Consider the following 23,218-nt stretch of genomic DNA (forward strand, 5'->3'; position numbering starts at 1 on the left):
ACCACCACAGTAATAACTATATGGGTTATAGGCCACCTTTATGTAAATGGACACTGGTATAACCAAAAAGGAAACAGGAAGTGCCCCTCCCTATATAACACCACCCATACCGGGAGTTTCTCAGTTTTTGTAGCAAAGCAATATATACACATATCCCAATAAGAGGGCAGGGACCTCTGTCTCCCATGTAAGCCAAGAAAACAGGATATAGTCTTTCATAGCATCTACTGTGAGACATAATGCGTCTGATACACCAGCCCATTGCTGGGCCTGCTGATCAGGCAGAATTTCAAGTATTTCCACAAACTGTTCCTTAATGGACTGAGATACACCAATTGTAGCAAGAACCGGTTGCTCTACTGAACTTACTAAAGACATTGTTTTTAGAAAGAAGTTCCAACCTTTTATCTGTTGGATCCTTTAACATCAGTGCATTATCCACCGGACTTCTGAGATTCTTGCTCACTGAGGCGATTGCAGCATCAATTGCTGGAACCCCCCCATTTTCTTCATAGAAATCCTCTTCCATAGGATAAAGTGTGGAGAGTTTCTTGGGAGGATAATATTGTTTATACGGATGTTCCCATTCAGAATACATAAGCTTTTTTTTTTAGCTATGCATGAATAGGAAAAAACATCCTCAGATGGGGGAGGTTCTAATGAACCCAATTAGAGGTAGGTTCCTCAAGAGCCTGTGCTGCAGGCAGCAAAAAGGTTGAGTAAGGGAGTACACAAGCAACCTGTCTTGTGATGCTACTCCTTCCATATTAGGATGCTCAGAAGGGGATAAATATCTTCCAAATATTTGGGAAGATCTACCTGACCCCCAGCCTCATGCACCTCAATAAGAGGGTCCTGTGCACTAGATGGGAATCTGCTATATTTAGCCCCACTATGGAGAGATATCATAGCATCAATCTTCTTTCCAAATTACAAATGGTAGAAGAAAAAATCCTCCGGTGAGTGGCCATGCATTCTGTCCCTTTTTTAAAAAAGAAAACAAAGGAAACTGCTTTTATATCAATCCCCCGAAGGGGAAAAGGGTCAATATTGGGGGCGTAGGAGGAGACCCAGACCCCCCTTGTTGTGGCTGGAGAAGGAGAAATTAAGGCTTTTGCGCTGTTTCCAGCATCAGGTCGGTGAGTGCTCAATACAGCCCCCAGTGGTGACACATAGGCATGAGCCCACATTACACATAGAAGGAGAAATTCCTGAGAAAATCTCCCTACCTTTTCCTCGCAGCAGGGTTATCTGAGATAAAAAGAATAAAGAGTAGTGGTGCACTGTACATAAGAGATAACGTGCAAAAGTGCTGTAAAAATACTAAAATTACTATAAGAGATGAGTGCTGGTGATAGCCAGACCTAAAAACGTAGAATAAAGTGCAGATGTCACAAAGTATCCAGGATGTAGAATAGTAGTAAACGAAGATGAACGAAAATAATAGTATTAAACTACTGACAATAAAATTGAATTCCAGTAGCATACAACATGATGATCCATGTTCTATGCTACTGGAATTAAATTTTATTGTCAAAAGGTTTACTACTATTATCATTTTCGTTCATCTTTGTTTACTATTATACTACATACTGGATACTTTGTGACACCTGCACTTTATTCTACGTTTTTAGGTCTGGCTATCACCAGCACTTGCCTCTTATAGTCATTTTTGTATTTTTACAGCACTTTTGCACTTTATCGCTTATGCACAGCCCACCACTACTCTTTATTCTTTTTATTTTTTTGGGGTTCAGATATTTCCCTCAGTGTGTGCAGTAGTACTAGTTGTATATTCATTTCAGTTGGCGCAGGAATACTTTCTTTTATTAATTATCTGAGATAAAAACCCAATCTTCACCCTTCACTGTGGGCTCCGAGACCTTTAGGAAACCTTCAGGAACAGGGGAACCTCAGGTTACCCACAATCCTGGACCTGCAACAGCACCCTGCCAGTAAAAACTTTAAGTGCCTTACTACCAAACAGTACTGGATCCCAGGGTCCAGCTCTCTAAGGAGAAGCGTTCGCAAGCAAAACCTTGTTTCTTCGGACACGAGGCCCGGGTACCATCCATTTAGCCCATGAAAGGACATCAGAACAGATCCGGTCAACATGGCTAGCCCCAGCAGGGAAGCTTCCAGTGGAGCTCAGCACAGCACATCTTTACTCGTGACCAACACCTTAGACACTGGTAAAAAAACAGAGGACTCCCAGTAGTGGGAGGGGTTATATAGGGAGTAGACTTCTTGCCTTAGGGTGTGCCAGTGTCCATCACCTATCAGTGGCCCTAAAACCCACATAGTAAGTACTATGGCTATGTGCCCCCGATGTAAGAAAAGAAAAGGATTTTACAGGTAAGCTGTTATAAAAATCCTATTTTCTTTATCGTACATCACAGGACAAAGAGCATCATAGTAATAACCAAATGGAATGTCCCAAAGCAATGCCACCGCAGGGGAGGGAGACACAAAGCAAATAGCTGCCGCCAGACATGAGGACCTATACTGCTATTACTACATCTATTTGATATAATCTCATGAATATATGTACTGACGACCAAGTAGCGGCCTTGCAAACCTGAGCCACAGAGGCTTGGTGATGCACTACCCATGAAGCACTGACTACCCTGGTAGAGTACGCTTTAATCTCAAAGGGAAGAAACCTTCTTTTCAGACCATAAGCCTGACTAATCACCTGACGAATCCACTTAGCAACAGTAGATTTTGATGCTGCTTGACCCTTTCTAGGTCAAACAAAACATCAGTTTTCTGTATCAGAGCAGTCACTTTCAGATTTAATTGCTCTCACTACATCGAGAGAATGTAATAATTTTTCTTCTGCAGAACGAGGTTCTGGGAAAAAGGAAGGTAAGGAAACCTCTTGATTCAGATGAAAACCAGACACAACCTTTGGCAAAAAGGTTGGGTGTGGACGCAGCACAACCTTGCGATTGATTAAGTATGGCTCTTTACAGGAGAAAGCCGCCTATTCTGATACTCTTTTTGCAGAGGTTATCGCAACTAGGAATACCATTTTCATTGTCAAAAGGATCAAAGGAATATTCTGTATAGGTTTAAAGGGTTTTTTTTGCAACACCGACAATACCAGATTTAAATCTCATGGGCACAAGGGTATTCTAACTGGCAGAGTTATCAGAGTTACCCTTTGTATGAATGCCCGGACTAAAGAGTGCGAAGCAAGCGGCCTTTGGAAAAACACGGCCAAGGCGGAAATCTGACCCTTAATTGTACTCAAGGCCAGCTTCATTTCTACTCCTAATTGTAGAAAGGCCAGAATTCTTCCTATGACATACGAGGATGCCAACCCTTGGTTTCACACCAAGTGACGTACAGTGTCTTGCGAAAGTATTCGGCCCCCTTGAACTTTTCAACCTTTTGCCACATTTCAGGCTTCAAACATAAAGATATAAAATTTTAATTTTTTGTGAAGAATCACCAACAAGTGGGACACAATTGTGAAGTGGAACGAAATCTATTGGATTTTTGAAACTTTTTTAACTAATAAAAAAATGAAAAGTGGGGCGTGCAAAATTATTCGGCCCCTTTACTTTCAGTGCAGCAAACTCACTCCAGAAGTTCAGCGAGGATCTCTGAATGATCCAATATTGTCCTAAATTACAACTGATTACTGCTATACCCTGGCCCCTTAGTCTGGCTAGTACTGGGGCTAACACTTTTATAAACAGTCGGGGAGTGGTGGCTAATCCGAAAGGCAAGGCCACAAACTGAAAGTGGCGCTGCTCTACCGCAGAAACTTTTGGTGAGCGGGAAGCATTGGCACAAGTAGATACGCATCCCTGATATCTACAGATGCTAGAACCTCTCCTCCCTGTAGGGTGGAAACAACTGACCGAATCGACTACATTCGAAAGGAGCGGATGTTTAGGAAGTGATCTAGAATGGGTCTGACATCTCCATTTTGTTTTGGTACCATAAAGAGATTTGAATAAAACCCCATGTCTCTATTCTGAGGGAACCTCTATTATCACTCCCTGACACAGTAAGTGGTCCAGTGCCAGAAAGAAGGACTTTTTATTTACTGTGTCCTTGGGAACGTTTGATTTTTGAAAAAGAGATGGTGGAAACTCTTGGAACTCTAGTTTGTAGCCTAGGGCTAATACAGAGAGGACCCACTTTGTCTTGGATTTCCTGCTACCAAGTTTCTGAAAACCACCGCAGTCTTCCCCCACTCGATCGAGCGGGGCGCTCCTTCACAAGGAAGACTTGGGATTCTGTTTTGTGGACTTCTAACCCCAGGGCTTTTTGTAGCCCTGTGTCTGGTCATGAGACTTACCCTTTGCCCCCGACGGTGGAGGCTGTGGATACTGCCTAGAAGCTGTTGCCCCAGGCATAGGAGGGGAAGTCTTGAAAGAAGGCCGTCTATTCTTTTTCTTAACTGGCAGAAGGGTACTCTTACCCCCAGAAATCTTTTGGATATACTTATCCAAATTTTCCCCAAACAACCTTTCTCCATGAAAGGTAAACCCAGCCAAGTGCTTCTTGCATGGTAACTCGGCTGACCATTTTTTAAGCCACAGAGTGCTGCGCATATGTATCAACATAAGTAAGAATCTTTGATAGTGTCCACTGCAAAGTATAGGGCCCTAGGAAGCTCAGCTAAACTTTGGGCCTCATCAGCTTGAGCAGGAACTTTTTTAATAACCTGCTTGAGTTCATCCCAAAGGGATTGACAGATGCCTATTGCTGCTACTGCAGGTTGGACCACTCCCCCCGGCTACAGCAAATGAGGCTTTTACTAGAAATTCCAACTTTTAATCAGCTGGATCTCTAAATACTTGTACATTGTCCACTGGACAAGTTAAACTTCTGTTAACAGAGGAGATAGCAGCATCCACTGCTGGCAAATCCCATCGCTTTGAGAACTTTTTCTCCATAGGGTAAAGAAATTGAAATTACTTAGGGGGAGAAAACTGCTTATCTGGGTGATCCCAATAAGCACAAATCAGTTGCTCCAGTAATGGGTGCATAAGGAAGGCATGAGTACCTTATGGGGCTTTTAGCAAACCCAAAGAGGAGAAGGAAACCTCATTCACCTCTGCAGGAGGCAACTTATATCCAGAGCGGACCAAGTCCATAAGGGATTGAATTAGCAATTTCTGAGACTACAAAGTTGAGAGAGGTTCTCAGAAGAGGAGTCACTTGAACCTCACCCCACCCACTGCGGACTTATGCGCCGCCCCTTTAAAAAAAGCCTTTCTCGCGATCTGTGCGGAGATAGCCGGCCCTGTAGAGAGGGCAGATGAAGGGGGGGTGTGCCTTCAGCAGGGGGGAACCTGACCTCTCTGATTCCCCCAAACACCTACTGATGGCTGACAGAGCAGGAGAAATAATGCTGGGGCAGGACGCAGGAAGCCTTTGCTTACACTTGAGCACATCACAGGGGAAGCATGGAATGCTGGAAGCCAGGTATGTAGCTTTTACACCCTATGGTGGCAAAACACAGGCAAGGCATCGCATACTCACACCAGAAAGATCAGGTGAATTATATATACACACACACACACACACACACACACACACACACACACACACACACACATATATATATATATATATATATACACACACACACACACCCTGTCTTTCTGACTTACCTGATCCCTGCCGCAAGACTGCTGGAAATTATCAGACACAGATCCAGCCTTCACCCAACACGGCGGGCCGTGTCATGCCAGACCATCAAGGACCGGGTCCCCTTTCATGGGTCCACTCCCTTGGACCTGTACAGCCCCACTGCTGGAAAACTCTTTGGCTGTATTAACATGACCAAGGTGCTGGGTCCCAGGGTCCAGCTCTCAAAAGAGAAGCATTACAGGCAAAAAATGTGTTTCTTCTTGTACGAGGTCCGGGTACCATCCATTTGGCTTTCAAGCACTTTGGATGGATTCGTTTGCACAGCCCCTTGATCCCATCAGACACTGGTGAAAAAACTGATACTCGCGGTATGGGAGGAGCACTCCGTTTTGGTTATACCAGTGTCCATTCACCTAAAGGTGACCTATAACCCATCTGTGTCCCGTGATGTACAATAAAGAAACAATAGTTATCTTTGGCAATCAAAAATAAGCTTCTTTGAAAAATCTTTCAGGTTATAAATGCTGCCAGTCTGCTGCCCATCTCTTCCTGCAACCTCTGCTGCACTCTACTGTATTGGTGGGTCGGGGTGCCATTCAAAGTGAATAGGACTACAGCACACCAACGACAGGTGTGTTCCAAGAACAATGGACAAACCTGGGTACAGGGTACATTACTGGAGCCCCTGAAGTTTTATTAGTGTTAGGCAGGGTGCTTTAGGTGCCAGCATAAAAGTAACAATAAATATTCTATATTGGCATGATTATCCATTTAAATACATTTAGCCTAAGAAAAACAAACACTATTTAACAAAAGTATTATTAGGGAATTGGGAAATATACATCTCACAGGTTTGTAACCTCATACTTACACAACAGAGCAGGCATAACAGCCTTTCTGTCGGCTCTCCCGAATCAGAAAGGTACCATCTGCTTTCCCAGCCAGCATCTCTTCAGCCTGCTCTCTTTTCATCTTTCCCATGTACCAAGTGCTTTCATCATGGTGTAGGAGATCCTCTTCACCATCCCTTATGGAGTATGGGCTGCAAGTCACATAGGTATATCAAACATCTATTTTCTAAATACACAGTTTAACATAAAGCATAACCTGTATCTCCACTCTATAGGTTAATCCCCTGTACGGTTTTGTTTAATACCAAATCAAACAGACAAAAACTTGAGAGAAATTCTCTATTGCATGCATGACATTTTAAAAGAATATTTACAGCCGTGAACAAATCTGGTAGCCTTCCATGAAAAAAAAAAAAAAAAAAGAACCTACAATATTCTCTGAATTAACTAAAAAAATATATGACATTGGTCATGGTTTACTCTTTATTTAGTACAGAAAAAATAATGGCACTTTTGTTTGAGTACTGAGTAAACAGAATATTTAAAATTCCAAAACATATGAAAATGGCATGGACAAAAATGATAATTGTTTTGCAACTCTTAGAGGGAATCACTGCAAACAAGCAATTTCTAGAGCTCTCATTGAAACTTCTGCACATGCCAACGGTAGTTTAGCCCATTCAGTTGTCTCAGGTTTGACGTTCCCTCTACATACGGCAGGTTTCAGCTTTTTCCATAAACGTTTCATAGGATTCAGATCAGGGCTCATAGAAAACAACTTCAGAACAGACCATTTTATTCTTAACCATTCTTGGGTGCTCCTACCTGTGTGTTTTGGGACAATACACTTTTGGGAGGACCCATGACCTGCAACTGAGACAGCGCTTACTCACACTGGGCAGTATGTTTCACTCCAGAATAATTTGAATTCCTTTAAGGGAGTGCTCCTAATCTCAGCTTGTTACCATATAGAAGACACCTGGGAGCCAGCAACCTTGCTAATTGATAAGCGATCAAATACCGTATATACTCGAGTATAGGCCGACCCGAATATAAGCCGAGGCCCCCAATTTACCCCCAAAAAAACTGGCAAACTTATTGACTCGTGTATAAGCCGAGGGTAAGACATGCCTGTCCATCCCTGTGTGTGTGTCCGTCCATCCCTGTGTGTCCGTCCATCCCTGTGTGTCCGTCCATCCCTGTGTGTCCGTCCATCCATCCCTGTGTGTGTGTGTGTCCATCCATCCATCCATCCCTGTGTGTGTGTGTCTCCATCCATCCATCCATCCATCCATCCCTGTGTGTGTGTGTCTCCATCCATCCATCCATCCCTGTGTGTGTGTGTATCCATCCGTGTGTGTGTGTGTGTGTGTCCAGCCTACCTGTGTCCCGAGCCTTTGTCCCGAGCCTCCGTCCCGTGCCTTGCCTCCTTGCCTCCGTGCCTCGCCGCCGTGCCTTGCCTCCGTCCCGTCCCGTCCCGTGCCTTGCCTTGCCTCCGTCCCGTGCCCTCTTCGTCGGCGCCTCGGCGGCCATTGTAAAATTCAAAAGCTGCGCCGCCGCCTTCGCCTGTGATAGGCGGAACACTGAATTTCCCAGCAGCCTGTGTTCCGCCTATCACGTACATCGTATCATCCTCGTCCGTAGTACGAGGATGATACGATGTCCGTGATAGGCGGAACACAGGCTGCTGGGAAATTCAGTGTTCCGCCTATCACAGGCGAAGGCGGAGCCGGAGGCGCGGCTTTTGAATTATAGAATGGCCGCTGTCTGTCTGCTCGACACGCTGATCGAGCGGGCAGACAGCGATGACTCGAGTATAAGCCGAGGGGGGCACTTTCAGCCTCAAAAAAGAGGCTGAAAATCTCGGCTTATACTCGAGTATATACGGTACTTATTTCACTCATTAAAATTAAAATCGCTTTCTCACTTTTTTGGAATGCGTTTTTTTGGATATTTTATTTTATTCTGTCTCTCACTGTTAAAAAAATGTATAAAAAAAAAAACTAAAAAAAAAAAAACTACCATTAAAATTATAGACTGATCATTTCTTTGTCAGTGGGCAAATGTACAAAATCAGCAGGGGATAAAATACTTTTTTCCCACACTGTATGTGTGAACCTAGCCTGAAAGTTTTCCTTGGCTCTTTGTTGATTATTCCTACTATCCTTTAACTCAGCCTGGGGCCGGTTTTCCAGTTGCAACCACGTCCAAGGAGGTTGCACCTTAAAAGTCTTAATATTTGCAGCTGTAGTCACAAGATCATCGAGCTTGCTTGGGGATGGTCTTTTAGCCTCAGATGACTCCTTAGCTTTCATTGGTACATGTTCAGTGTGGGGCACACAATAATACCAAAAATCACAGTCACTACTATTCTCCATTTATATGGGCTGATTAATTACAAGACGTATTATATTAATTAGACAAAACTGTTTGAAATATCACATTGATCCAATTATTTATCATTTTTTCTAGCGGTACCAGGCTATTTTAGAATATCTGCATATTAAGGAATAATTTCCTCTTTTCACACCTATTTGCTTTTTAAAGTCATGCAAGTACACATGAGAAAATTCCTTTTAATTTCATCACTTTTCAGAAAGAAGTAAATATTCAATGAACTGTAGGGGCACCAACAAATTTGTCCAGCTAAACGTCCTTAGTTTTTATATATTCACTTCCTTTCAATCAAGCAAAAACCCTAGCTTCGATGATGGCATACAGGTCAAGATTATGATGCAGGCAGGATTTTGATTGAAGTGCAAGAGTAATGTTTATTGGCCAGTTTTACCTAGTGTTACTAAAGACAAAAAACTTTTACATTTTCAAATAGAGTAAGGAAGGGTTAAAGCCTGAGAGTTTTGGGGATCACAGGAGTACAGTTTGCTTTGTGACCCATTTCAGCTGACAGTGGGCTAAAGCCCGCTACTGGCCATCATCACTCAGCCAATCCAGGCTCTGGACAGACAGCTGGCTGGGCCGCTCCAGCCCACTGCACAGTCTGGCGCTGGAGGGGCAGGGCAGAGAGCCAATTGCTGACTGTCTATCTGCTCACTGAACACGAAGAACTGAGAGATCATCTGTGTTTGATCGCTCAGTTTTCAGTCTCAGAGGTTGCGGGGGACAGATGCAGTATCGGATCAATACATTTTTTTTTAAACCCATACTTCTCTTATTTACAACTGAAAGTTTTACTAAATGCCAGGAGGGGCAGAAACAGCAGCTCAATATAACTCTGCAAATACAGAAGCTGAGAACAAAAAGGGTACAGCAAGTTTTACATAGTGGCTGAATTTCTGGAGTTCAGTGTTAAGCTTTCTGCCTAACCTTATGTTAGGCCGAAGGAAGAATTTCAACAACTACTTGCCTTTATGCATGTTGTTGTGCTAAGCGCAAGCCTGTAAAATCGTTTAGGACTACAGTATATATTCAGATTATTGCAAATACACAATACCGGTTTTACATTTCCAATATTGTAATAAAAGACCACATAGAAAGAACAAAAAAATATATATATATTTACTCTTCAGCTTCATTCTTCAGGTCCAGCCACTCACTGATATCTTTGTGACGAGCCCCTTTGCCAAACAGCCAACTGAAATACAGGACAGGACAATAAAACAGAATATAGGCAACAGCTATAAGATGCAAGGAGACAATAGATGAAATACCATTTATTTGTAGATGATCGTATGCACATTAGTAAAACCCCATATAGGGCATGCTTCTTTGCAGCTATCTTGACTTAGATGGCCTGATTAAATAAGCTCTTTACATTAAAAATAGATTGTAAGAATGTGTAGTTCACTGCACCACCTAAAGGTCATAAAAGCATAATTCTATCCCAGTTTCCTGATAGACTGGTGAGGCACGGTTATTATAGTTAGGCCTTTATTACTGAAGTGGCAGAGCTAAGCCTACCAGTGCTTTGCTGTAAACTGTCCTTCTCAGTTCTCCACACATCATTTAACCTTTTACTGGGAAGTAAGGAAAAGCAGGACCATTATGGGCTCATTTCTCTTTCACTCTTCTTTCCCTTTCTATCAGCATGCTTTTTGTCAGCACACAAAATGATTTCCTCCCACACTACAGCTCTGTTATATATACTGCGCAATGCTGATATCCAGTTAAAGAGGTTTTAAATTCCGCTTTTTGATTTTTACCTAAAAGGTACGTCTATAATAGGGCTTACCAGTAGGTAAAATAAATATCTCCTAAACCTGCAGGGTTTAGGCGATATTCATAATGCATACAGACGATGATATCAGCGGCGCATGCGCTCTGAAGGTCCGGCTTACTGTGCGGGAACTTCAGAGCTCCTTCCCGGAGCTCACAGCGCCAGAGCCTGCAATCCCAGGAGAAAGGATGGGAGAAGAGGTCACCACTCTAAGTGGTGAGCGGGTGTTGCTGAGAGGGTTTTGAGCATTTCATAATGTGCTAGTATGCGAGGCATACTAGCACATTATACCTTTGTCTTGCAGTTTCTTCTTCCTAGGTTTACAGCCATTTAATTTAAAATAGGATTTTATGTTAGTATTCTAGGTAAAATCTTTTTCTTGGGAGTTCATTGAGGGACACAGAAGTCTTTAGTCTTTGTGTCATACTGCCCTCAACAGGAGAACTGGACACTGACAAAACAAAACACTGTGGACCAGCCCAGAATAGCCCCTCCTACTACCAGCATGCCTCAGTTCTGCAGAAAAGCAGTATTGGGAACATGATCATGAACACAGTGGGGTGGGACTTTGGTCTCTCAAACTCCAAGGAAAGGATTTTTACCCCTTCCATCACCTTCCACTAATGTTAAGCAACAGACTAAAAAGAAAGAAGAAAAATAAATCTAAAACTCAATAGAAACAAAGTAAAGCGAACATATACAAAGAATATTCTGAGCCTGCCAATATAAATTTAAATAATGATTCTGTCCCTTTAAATTTTCCAGCTGGTTAACACTACAATCACACTCTAAACCTATATAAATACATGTACATATCATAAAAATGTAATAGCAGAATCCTGAATCAAGGGGCAAATGCAGCATGCTTTGTGGTGCATTCCGTTTGCATTTGAGATGCTTCCAAGATAATTCACAGTTCGCTGATATATTTGACATTTTGCCCATGGCAACTCACCAAATAACTAAAACAAGAAAATAGCTAAATTCAGGACTGTTTCCATATTCTCAGGGGTCTACTTATAAAAAAAATTGCTTGGCATTATGTCTCAACATTCGTGTAAGCATAGCAAACAATATCCATAATATAACAATTAGTTACATAATATAACTGAGTACTAACATTTATAGGTAAAGTTTATCCAGGGAATATTCGATTGCCTCTTGGGGGGTTCAGGAAGGAATTTTTTCCCCTGCTGGAGCAAATTGGATCATGCTTTGCTGGGGTTTGCATTTGTCTTCCTCTTGTCTTAGCCTTAAGAACACTTAATCATCAGGGGAACCCACCGATGTCCTAAAAACCAATGACTCCAACCCCACCACCAAATCTGGCACATTCAGCTGTCAGCTGCATGCTCGAATAAGTTCCCCTTAAAATTCATACAAGACTTAAAATGCTGATACATTTTGGTGGAGACCTCAGGCTGTTTTCTACGCTATCCTGGCTGTTTACTTACATTCACCTATCACTCTATCAGACAGCTCAATACACCGGTTGTAAGGACAGCGGTGAGTGACAGCTTCCTAACAGGAAGAAACATTTAGCAGTGGTAATAATACCATTACTAAATGTTCTGCTGCACACTCCAGCTGGAGTTTCATTCAGAAAAACACCCATTCATTTGGCTGTGTGCACAGGATTCGTCAAAGACTGTACACAGGCCAGAAAATATTTCCCCTGCTGGATGAATGTTCTTGGCCTCTAGCGTTCGGCTGTTTTCTGTTAGTGAACAATTCTCATGGTCAAATGTGCTTATTGATATTTTTCTCCTAGGATTTAGGCCTCATGCACACTGGATGTTTTTTTTAATTTTTACAGCAGTTGTTTTTGGCTGTATATGTTTTCTACAGTCATTAAACTCTCCATCATGTTATCCTAGGTGTCCATGCACATATAGGCTGTTATCAGCAGTTTTGGGCAGTGGCGTTTTTGAGCAGTAAAAAAAAAAAAAAACGAGTGGGTTCCGTGAGACGTATTTCAGCTGTAAAAACGCTCTAATGCTGATAAATGTTGATAAACACTCAAACATTTCGCATTTTTTTAATGTTTTTGATCTATTGAAAAAAAAAAACAACAAAAAAAAATAAAAACATTTTTTCTTAAAAAAACAAAAAACAAAAAAAAATAAAACGCTAAAATACTAATGCAGAAAAATGCTAATAAACGCTATTGCAATAACATTGAAAAACTCACTGCAAAGCTACTGACTTTTTTATAACGTTATTTTAACGTCCAGTGTGCATGAGGCCTTAATGTTAGGGAATGTTATATTTGCCTAACTAAATGACAACAAGGAAACGGTTACACACATATTGCAAACATTACGAGCATTATTTGTTACACTTGCATAAGTGTGGAGACATTAGCAAAGAGAATTCTTTATTAATAGACACCTTAATATTTTTTATGAAATGGATACATTTCTGTTTCTGTACTTCTGCTCAAACAGTAGAAGAGCAATTCAAAATGTATACCAGATAGAGATTTGCTGCGCTATGCTACTTACACCAGATACTGGTCTCTAAGTTTACGCAGCTGCAAAAGGTCTGGCTTCAAGCTGTTCATTTTCTTGTCAATTTCACGATTTTCATTCGCTTGTTTTTTTAAGTCTTGCTCTAGTTTCTTCTTGCTGTCATGAATTTCGGTCACTCGAGACTTTAGTTTTTCTGCATTCATTAAGATCCTATTAGAAAAATAGTTAAAGAGATATGATAAACAAAGCAATATCTCAAGTACAGGAGTATAAAACCTTGCTTCATGCAGTGATGTGTTTTTATTTTTTTAATCGCACTGTAAACGGCCGCTGTGATTGGCAGTTTACAGCGATCTGTGACTGGCTGTGTCAGGGGGACACAGCCAGCACAAAACTTCCCCGATGCACGCCCGTGGGGGAAGTTAAAGGGAGGACGTCCAGGGACGCCCTCCCAGCTATAGCGCGGGCGCAAAGTGGTTAATGAAAAGTGTTATTTATTCAGGATTTAAAAAGTGTTTAGAATGAGCAAACCAAGGGTCCCATTTCTTATCATATAAATGATATGTATTATCTTTTAATGCTTGTATATTTTATTTGTGTTTTTTAATACTATACAAAATGTAAGTAGATAGCAAACTTAGGGTAGAATAAAAGGCAAACTTATTTTTTTCAGATTTTGGATAGCGTAAGGGGAGGTTATAACCCCTACCAGTTTTTTTTGGGTTTTTTTTTGCCATCTGTTTCATTGGGGAGATTTCCCTTTACTTCCTTTCTGATAGCCAAAACAGGAAGTGAGTGGGGGAATCCCAGGGGAGTCACCAGAACTAGTTTCCCCATTGAAAAAAATCCCCTCCAATTCAGTTCTGATGTTAAGCCAAAATTTGGACTTTATCTTACTTTTTAGAACAGTAAACAGGATATCTACCGTTGCATCGTGGGTGCAATGTCAGGCTCCTGTCAATATAGCTGCCCGCTCTTACCTCGTATGGGTAGGCAGTTACTGAATGGCAGAAAGGATCACTGAGTTACATAGAGGCTTCATCAGCACCCTGGTAGTTTATTGAGAACTACAATCAGTCAGCTCCCATGGAAGAGGGTAGTTGTAGTTCACCCATGCACAGAACGCTGTGAGTGAATGATGCGGCTGGGTGGGGAGAGGGGGGGTAAGGGGAGAATCTGGGCCGCTCTGTATGAAATGATTATACAGAGCAGGCAAGTATAACATGTTTGTTATTTTAAAACCCAAGCCTTTAGTATTACTTTAAAATATTGTTTTCTTGCAAAAACTCTTCTGTATTTTATTAACCACTTGCCGACTGCCTTCCGCATATATACTGGCAGATCCCCCTTCTGACAGGAGACAACTCTGAGATCTGCTGTACCTAGTGATCAGGAACAGCAATCTGTATTTTCCGAACAAGCCCATCCCCCACACAGCTAGAACACACCCAGGGAACACAGTTAACCCCTTGATCGCACCTTAGTGTTAACCCCTTCCCTGACAGTGTCATTTTTACATTGTTTGGTGCATTTTTTTTAAGCACTGATCACAGTAATAATGTCACTGGTCTCCAAAAAGTGTCATTTAGGGTCAGATTTCTCCGCCACAATGTTGCAGTCCTGCTAAAAATCGCAGATTGCCGTCATTACTAGTAAAAACATCCCTAAATCTATCCCCTATTTTGTAGACGCTATAACTTTTGCACAAACCAATCAATATACTCCTATTGCGTTTTTTTTTTTTTTTTTACCAAAAATATGTAGCAGAATACATATTGGCCTAAAACTGATGAAAACATTTTTTTTTTTCGTTTTGTTTTTTTGGATATGTATTATAGCAGAAAGTAAAAAAATATTGTTTTTTTTTTCTTTAAAAATTGTCAGCTTTTTTGTTTATAGCGAAAAAGATAAAAACTGTAAAGGTGATCAAATGCCACCAAAAGAAAGCTATATTTGTGGGGAAAGGACATCAATTTTGTTTAGGTACAGCGTCGCATGACCACGCAATTGTCAGTTAAAGCGATGCAGTGCCTGACTGGCACTGGTCCTGGCCTGGTCATTAACCACTACAATACAGCCCAATTTTCAGCTTTCATCGCTCTAGCGCTTTCAGTGACAATTGCGCGGTCATGCTACACTGTACCCAAATTAAATTTTTATCATTTTGTTCGCACAAATAGAGATTTATTTTGGTGGTATTTATTCACGACTCCGTTTTTTATTTTTTTGCGATATAAGCGCAAAAAAAGCGGAAATTTGGAAAAAAAACAATATTTTCTTTTTTCTATTTTAAAAGAAATCCAATAAAATCAAATTTTGTCATAAATTTAAGCCAAAATGTATTCTGCTACATGTTTTTGGTAAAAAAAATTCCGTTAAGTGTATAATAATTGGTTTGTGTGATCACGGACATATGTACGCAAATGATCATGTACATATGTGTGCAGGTGATCACGTACATATGTGTGCAGATAATCATTGGGACATGTGATTTTAGTGGGACATATGTGGGGGACATGTTTTTATTATTAGGGACATGTGTTTTTATTTTTTGGGGACATGTATGTTTTGGGGACATGTGTGTTATGGGGACATGTGTGGGGACTGTGTTTACACTGTGTGGTGTGTTGTGTGTTTACACTAGACTGAAGATCAGTGAGTAAAAAGCTGTAAAAAACAGCTCATACTCACTGATCATCAGCCGGCTGCAGCAATCTGCTCTCCTCTCCTCAGCGATGACTTCTGTGTGAGGAGAGGAGGAGTCGATTGCCTAGCAACCGGCTGTTTGTTTACATCACATGACGGCCGTGATTGGACACGGCCGTCATGTGATCAGGAGGGCCAATCACAGAGCCCTCCTGCCGATCTGAGATGCGCCGTGTCCGGGTGACACGGGCGCATCGGGATCGCGCCGATGCGCGGGCATGCGCGCGCGCGATCCCGCTCCTCCTGATGGACGTTCCTGAACGTCCTATCAGGAGTAGACGGCTCCCACCCGGCAGTATATGTGCATTGGCCGGGTGGGAAGTGGTTAAGGGGGTAAATCCTTCCGGGGCTTAAGTGGTTAAAGGTAAAGATGACCATGTTACGCATTACACCCATATTTAGGATGGAACATGCTCCAGCACCTCCTCCTGTACCCCTGTTCCAGTCCCACTGATCACAGGTAAAAATGCTTTGCAGGCCCATTGAGGGAAAAAATACAGGCAAGAAAATAAACCCACTACCAGTGCATCCAGGAAAAGCAGCGTTTTGGCAGAAAAAACACTTTTGCATTAATGCTAGGCTTGTTTAGGAATTGCTTGTTTATTCATTTCAATGGCCAGAATAAATGATTATTCTGGCCAGTGAGAATTACCGTCCAAGCTCTTGATGCCTGAAAAACACACCTAAAAGCTGGTAAAAGCTTTAGACACTTTTAGGGTGCAATGCTTTACAGGCTCCAAATAAAATGAATAAATGCACAATTTTTTACCTGCAAATGATGTGTATTTATTATTGTTTTTTAAAAAGGTGAACTTATCCTTTAAATGGACAAGCATCCCTGTGTTAGATTTGGAAAGTAATATTTCCTAAAAGGGAAGATGATGGCCACCCCTTATGACTGAAAGGCTGCCTGCCTGTAGAGATCTGCTTCATGAAGAAGCAAGTAGAAACAGGTAGAAGAAACGAACAGAAAGAAGACAGCAATACAGACTTTTGGCTCACAACCAGCATACACTTGTCATATAACAGGTTCTCAAGTCCCCACCTGCTCCAGGGGTTCAAAGGAAAGGTCACCAGCAGTTTAGCAGTGTTTTACCCAGAAATCTCTCAAAATAGTTTCCTGCTCCATGCAACAGCTAATGAACACATACTGACTGCTTCCTGCTCTTTTCAGCCCTCTCTTACTGCGGGGTTAACCCTTTGAGGTCCAAAGTACCTGTACTCTGCACATCCCAGTACTCCAATTACAACACAAATAGCTGTTATATATACCTGCCATCCAGGACTCATCCCTGGCATCCTGTACAAAGCCTTTTGAGCAGGTCCTTCTTAGACATGAAAGGTCTGCCATGACAAGGCAGTGAACAGATTGTACATGTAATATAAAGAAGGCCCATTCAATAGGGAGGTATGATTGTGGATATTGGGGTAGGGAGCAACTTCCTTCCGTAGATACCTCAATTTAATCCTTAAAAGGAGAAGTCCAGCCTAAGCTTGTTTGCCTGGGCTTCTCCTATGGGTCACAGGAGCATGCACTATGGGCAACTCTAGAAAACTTCTTGGCAGTATCCAATTATCTTAAAGTGATTCATTAATTAAATTATTTTGTTTAAATAACAAACATGTCATACTTACCTGCTCTGTGAATTGGTTTTGCACAGAACAGCCCCGATCCTCCTCTTCTCAGGTCTCCTGCTCTCTCCCCACTAGCTGTGACAGTAGTGGGAGCCAATGGGAGGAAGAAACCCTGGAGAGCGACTGCTCTTGTGCACATTGCTGGATTGAAATATTGCTCAGGTAAGTACTAGGGGGGCTGTTACTGCACACAGAAGGTAAATGGGTAAAACTAGCATATCAAATGTTAAATTTATGTTGCAAAATGACCAAGTCTACAAATGTTCTATGTCTAAGGATATACATGAGTAGTTTCAGACACGAAAATGGAGACAAAACTAAATACATAAAGCGTAAATATGTGAACAGACAAGATGCAAATGAACAAGAACAAGACTGTAAAGTCTAAAATAAATTTAAATAGATGAAACTATGTATTCTAAACAATTGCCCTTTTTTTCTCTCCATAAAATAATGTATCGACCGTTTCTATCATTTTGACAAAAGCTGCAGAATTAACACAACTTCTGAAATTATGTGAACATATAAAGCTTCTATTTTAGGGATTGGGATTACATTTTGTGGCAAGATTTCTCAAGGTTTCTGTGATATGTGAGAAATTAATGCAAGCTCGATTTACTGTGTATTGTGTTACCTTGTTTGGTTCAGATCCAAGCAAAGATTTTAAATGTTCCTTTACCCTAGGAAAGGGGACCCCAAAAGAATGAAGGTTTACAATTTACTTGGAGAAAGGTGTATGGTACCTGTCAATCTCCTGGTTATTGCCCTCTCGACGACACTTTTCAATGTAGTCTTTAGTGAATGCTTCTTGGGTCTGACACTGCTCTTCAAAGATTTTGATTGTTTCTTTAAAAGCTTCAACGGCTGTTCTCTTCATCTGTAGTTCCTATTTGGAAGAAAACAGAGAACATGGGTGGTAAAATACTAGAAGAGTGCAGGATTTAAACAAAATACACAGATGATTTATGTCAAAGGCATACCTGAGTTGTTCTGGTATATTCCTCATAAAGAGAGTCAAATTCCCAGCTTTTCTCTCTGTATTGTTGGTTATAAACTTTAAGCTGTTCTCCTACAGCTTCTACGCTGTCTTCTTTAACAATCTGGTCCTATTTCCATAAAACAAAATATAGTAATTAAAGAAATGAAGAATGGTATTGTACATATTTTTATAATGTATAGTAAATATAGATATAAAACAGAAATAAAACAAACTTTAACCTCTTGCCACCTGCAAACAGTAGTTTTACTGTGAGCACACGGCAGATACAGGCTCAGCAATGTACTGGTACACCAGTAGTCACGAATGGTTTCTATTTACGACTGCTTGTTTACTATTATGATCCTGTGATTAGCCCACAGCTATCACATGGTACCTGACACCCTGTACCATGTAATTATCTGTAGGCAATTACAGATCACAATAGTAAGCAAATGGTCAAGAATGAAAGCCTTTCATGACATCTAAAACTATTGTGATAAAAATAGAATGTGGTGCTACCTAACTCAAGAAATAAACAAAAACTATTGCTTTTAACCGTGATCATCACTGTTATAAGCAATAACATTGTAACAAAAAAAAAAACCCCAATCAACCTCCAAGTGCAGTACAGTAACTATGGTGACACTATGATGTGAGTATGTAAAAAGAAAACCTTAAAGAGCAGAAAAATCTTAACTTGCTTCCATACCTTACCAGTTTAGAGTTACAGAGGAGGTCTTGCACTAGAATTATTGCTCCCTCTCTAACATTCACGATGATACCTTACATGTGTGGTTTGAACATTGTTTACATATGTGGACATGACTTATATATGCATTAGATTCTGTGCGCGAACATGTGCGCGAGGGGATGGGGGTACTTTCATTTTTTTTTTTTTATTGTTGTATATTTTATTATAAATTTTCTTATTTTTACACTTTCCCTTAATGTATTTATTTTTTTATTCCTATTACAAGGAATGTAAACATCCCTTTTAATACAATTAGGGCATGGCAGGTCCTCTTTAGAGCGAGATCTGGGGTCTCTGGAGTATGTGAATGATGCACCTGCAGGCATTCACATATCTCCACTGAAAGCCAAGGACATCATATGATGTCCAGCGGTACGAAAAGTGGTTTTTACATACTGTCACTAGTCAGTATCTCTGATCACTACTACACTGGTCAAATAACGTCACTGTACTGCACTGGTGACTGTGTTAAAAAAAAAAAAAAAAAACACATTGTGAGAAAAAAAAAAAATCTTTTATTTGATTTTTTCATTTTCCAAAAAATCGTATCATATCAATACTTTTGACTGGTTATTCAGCTAAATTGGGTCATTTGGGGGTATTTGTACTGTCCTGGCATTTTAGGGCCCCAAGAAATGAGAAAAGCCATCAATCCTGATCAATTTTCAATATATATATATTGTATATATACACATATACACACACACACACACATACATATATATATAATACACCACCACAATGGATTTGAAATGAAACAAACAAGACGTGCTTTAACTGAGGACTTTCAGCTTTATTGTGAGGGTCTTTACATCCAAATCAGGTGAATGGTGTATGAATTACAACAGTTTGTATATGTGCCTCCCACTTTTTAAAGGGACCAAAAGTAATGGGACAATTGGCTGCTCAGCTGTTCCATGGCCAGGTGTGTGTGTTATTCCCTCATTATCCCATTTAAAAGGAGCAGATACAAGGTCCAGAGTTAATTTCAAGTGTGCTATTTGCATTTGGAATCTGTTGGTGTCAACTCTCAATATGAGATCCAAAGAGCTGTCACTATCAGTGAAGCAAGCCATTATTAGGCTGAAAATACAAAACAAACCCATCAGAGAGATAGCAAAAACATTAGGAGTGGCCAAATCAACTGTTTGGAACATCTTTAAAAAGATAGAACGCACCAGTGAGCTCAGCAACACCAAAAGACCCGGAAGACCACGGAAAACAACTGTGGTGGATAACCAAAGAATTCTTTCCCTGGTAAAGAAAACACCCTTCACAACAGTTGGCCAGATCAAGAATACTCTCCATGTATGTGTGTCAAAGTCAACAATCAAGAGAAGACTTCACCAGAGTGAATATAGAGGGTTCACCACAAGATGTAAACCATTGGTGAACCTCAAAAACAGGAAGGCCAGATTAGAGTTTGCCAAACAACATCTAAAAAAGCCTTCACAGTTCTGGAACAACATCCTATGGACAGATGAGACCAAGATCAATTTGTACCAGAGTGATGGGAAGAGAAGAGTATGGAGAAGGAAAGGAACTGCTCATGATCCATGCATACCCCCTCATCAGTAAAGCATGGTGGTGGTAATGTCATGGCGTGGGCATGCATAGCTGCCAATGGAACTGGTTCTCTTGTATTTATTGATGATGTGAATGCTGATAAAAGCAGCAGGATGAGTTCTGAAGTGTTTCAGACAATATTATCTGCTCACATTCAGCAAAATGCTTCAGAACTCATTGGACGGCGCTTCACAGTGCAGATGGACAATGACAATTAACAGTAACAATAAAAATAAAATTAAAAAAATATATATATTAGTGATAAAAATAGTGGTAATAATGAGTGTAATAATAATTTTTGATGCATTTCACTTGCCAAAGACAAAAATGCCCCAAGAACAAGCAGGAACTGAAGACAGTTGCAGTAGAGGCCTTGCAGAGCATCACCAGGGATGAAACCCAGCGTCTGGTGATGTTATGCATTCCAGACTTCAGGCTGTAATTGACTGCAAAGGATTTGCAACCAAGTATTAAAAAGTGAGTTTGAAGGATGATTGTTAATCTGTCCCATTACTTTTGTGTCGCTGTCCCAATATTTATGGACCTGACTGTATATATACACACATACACACACACCATAGTTTGTAGACTCTATAGCTTTGACACGTTTCCTTTTTTACCAAGGAAATGTAGCAGACTACATTTTGGCCTAATTTATGAAGAACGATTATGTTTGCAGAAACTAAAAACAAAAAGTTTTTTTTTTCTAATTCTTCAGTATCCTTTTACTTATATATAGCAAAAAAATAAAAACCTATTTTTGATTAAATACCACCAAAAGTAAGCTCTACTCGTACAAAAATAATTATAAGAATTAAATTTGCAAACAGTGTCACATGATCAAACAATTGCAAGTTAATGCAGCATAGTGCTGAACAGCATAAAATGACCTGGTCATGAAGGGGGGAAAAACTTCCGGTGGTCAACTATAATAAAATCGATCTGAAAGCAATCTATTGCTTCTCTGTAACAGGCGGCAAAGGAAAAACAAAAACAATAAGCCAAATGATTACAAACCTGCTGATACTTAGACATGGGGTATAGCAGTGTGATGTCAAGTTTAGGGTTGTACTGAGCTAGAGACTCATGCCTGTAATGTGTAATAAGGGCCACCACTGATGTAAATGTTAGGGGTTCAGAGAATCCATACACGTTATCTCGATGGAATATCTTGATCAGTTTGTTGTTTCCTCCTTTCCTGAAAAGTAAATATTTTAATAGGATATAGATATATACACACATACACTATATTACCAAAAGTATTGTGACGCCTGCCTTTACACATATGTGAAATTTAATGTCATCCCAGTCTTAGTCCGTAGGGTTCAATATTGAGTTGGCACACCCCCTGCAGCTATAACAGCTTCAACTCTTCTGGGAAGGTTTCTGGGAAGGCTGTGCACAAGGTTTAGGAGTGTGTCTATGGGAATGTTTGACCATTCTTCCAAAAGCGCATTTGTGAGGTCAGGCGCTGATGTTGGACGAGAAGGCCTGGCTCGCAGTCTCCGCTCTAATTCATCCCAAAGGTGTTCTATTGGGTTCAGTGTTAATTTTCTTGACTAAAACATTTTCGTTGAGGAAATTAATACTATTTTAGTTGACTAATATACAACAAAAACAATTGAGATGACTAAAATACGACCAAAACTAAAATCGCATTTTAGTCAAAAGAGTATGACTAAAACTAAATTGAAATTTGACGTCAAAATTAACACTGGTCTGTGGTGCATGTTCAAACCATAATACTATAAATAATAACATATTCGATTTTTCACTCCAGCAGTAAATAATGAGTTTGGAAATTGTAGAAAAATGCTTAAATAATGCATTACAATTTAACGACACCCATTTGATTTTTGATGACTAAAACTAATGACCAAAATTAGTTTTAGTCGACTAAAACATACTGGAGATTTTAATAGACTAAAGAAAATGTATTGGAGATTTAGTCGACTAAATATGACAAAAACAAACAATTTCAGAAGACTAAAACTAAAATGCCATTTTAGTCAAAAAAGACTAAGAATAAAACTGAATCCAAATTTTCTGCCAAAATTAACACTAATCATATTGAGGTCAGGACTCTGTGCAGGCCAGTCAAGTTCCTCCACCCCAAACTTGCTCACCCATGTCTTTATGGACCTTTGCTATGTGCACTGGTCCAAATCCTTTAGTGGAGGTGGGATTATGGTGTGGGGTCGTTTTTTCAGGGGTTGGGCTTGGCCCCTTAGTTCCAGTGAAGGGAACTCTTAAGGCATCAGCATACCAAGACATTTTGGACAATTTCATGCTTCCAACTTTGTGGGAACAGTTTGGGATTGGCCCTTCCTGTTCCAACATTGCTGAGCACCAGTGCACGAAGCAAGGTCCATAAAGACATGGATGAGCAAGTTTGCGGTGGAGGAACTTGACTGGCCGTGTGCAGAGTCCTGACCTCAATATGATTGGTGTTAATTTTGGCAGCAAATT

At 40.6% G+C, this 23,218-nt stretch overlaps 1 protein-coding gene across 1 annotated transcript in view; it reads right to left on the reverse strand.

Moving 5' to 3' along the window:
* The window catches only part of PIK3R2 (phosphoinositide-3-kinase regulatory subunit 2), a 151,247-nt gene that overhangs the window by 11,069 nt on the left and 116,960 nt on the right, over positions 1-23,218 (reverse strand). The window contains exons 10-15 of the mRNA XM_077476339.1: positions 21,767-21,947; positions 18,434-18,559; positions 18,197-18,339; positions 13,146-13,322; positions 9,988-10,059; positions 6,488-6,658 (exon numbers count right to left, since the gene is read on the reverse strand). Coding sequence (XP_077332465.1) covers positions 6,488-6,658; positions 9,988-10,059; positions 13,146-13,322; positions 18,197-18,339; positions 18,434-18,559; positions 21,767-21,947 — 870 coding nt within the window. The remainder of the gene's footprint in view (positions 1-6,487; positions 6,659-9,987; positions 10,060-13,145; positions 13,323-18,196; positions 18,340-18,433; positions 18,560-21,766; positions 21,948-23,218) is intronic.

The sequence above is a fragment of the Lithobates pipiens genome, unplaced genomic scaffold (assembly GCF_037356315.1).
Source record: "Lithobates pipiens isolate NorthernLeopardFrog02 unplaced genomic scaffold, aLitPip1_a1.2 Scaffold_13, whole genome shotgun sequence".
NCBI lineage: Eukaryota > Metazoa > Chordata > Amphibia > Anura > Ranidae > Lithobates > Lithobates pipiens.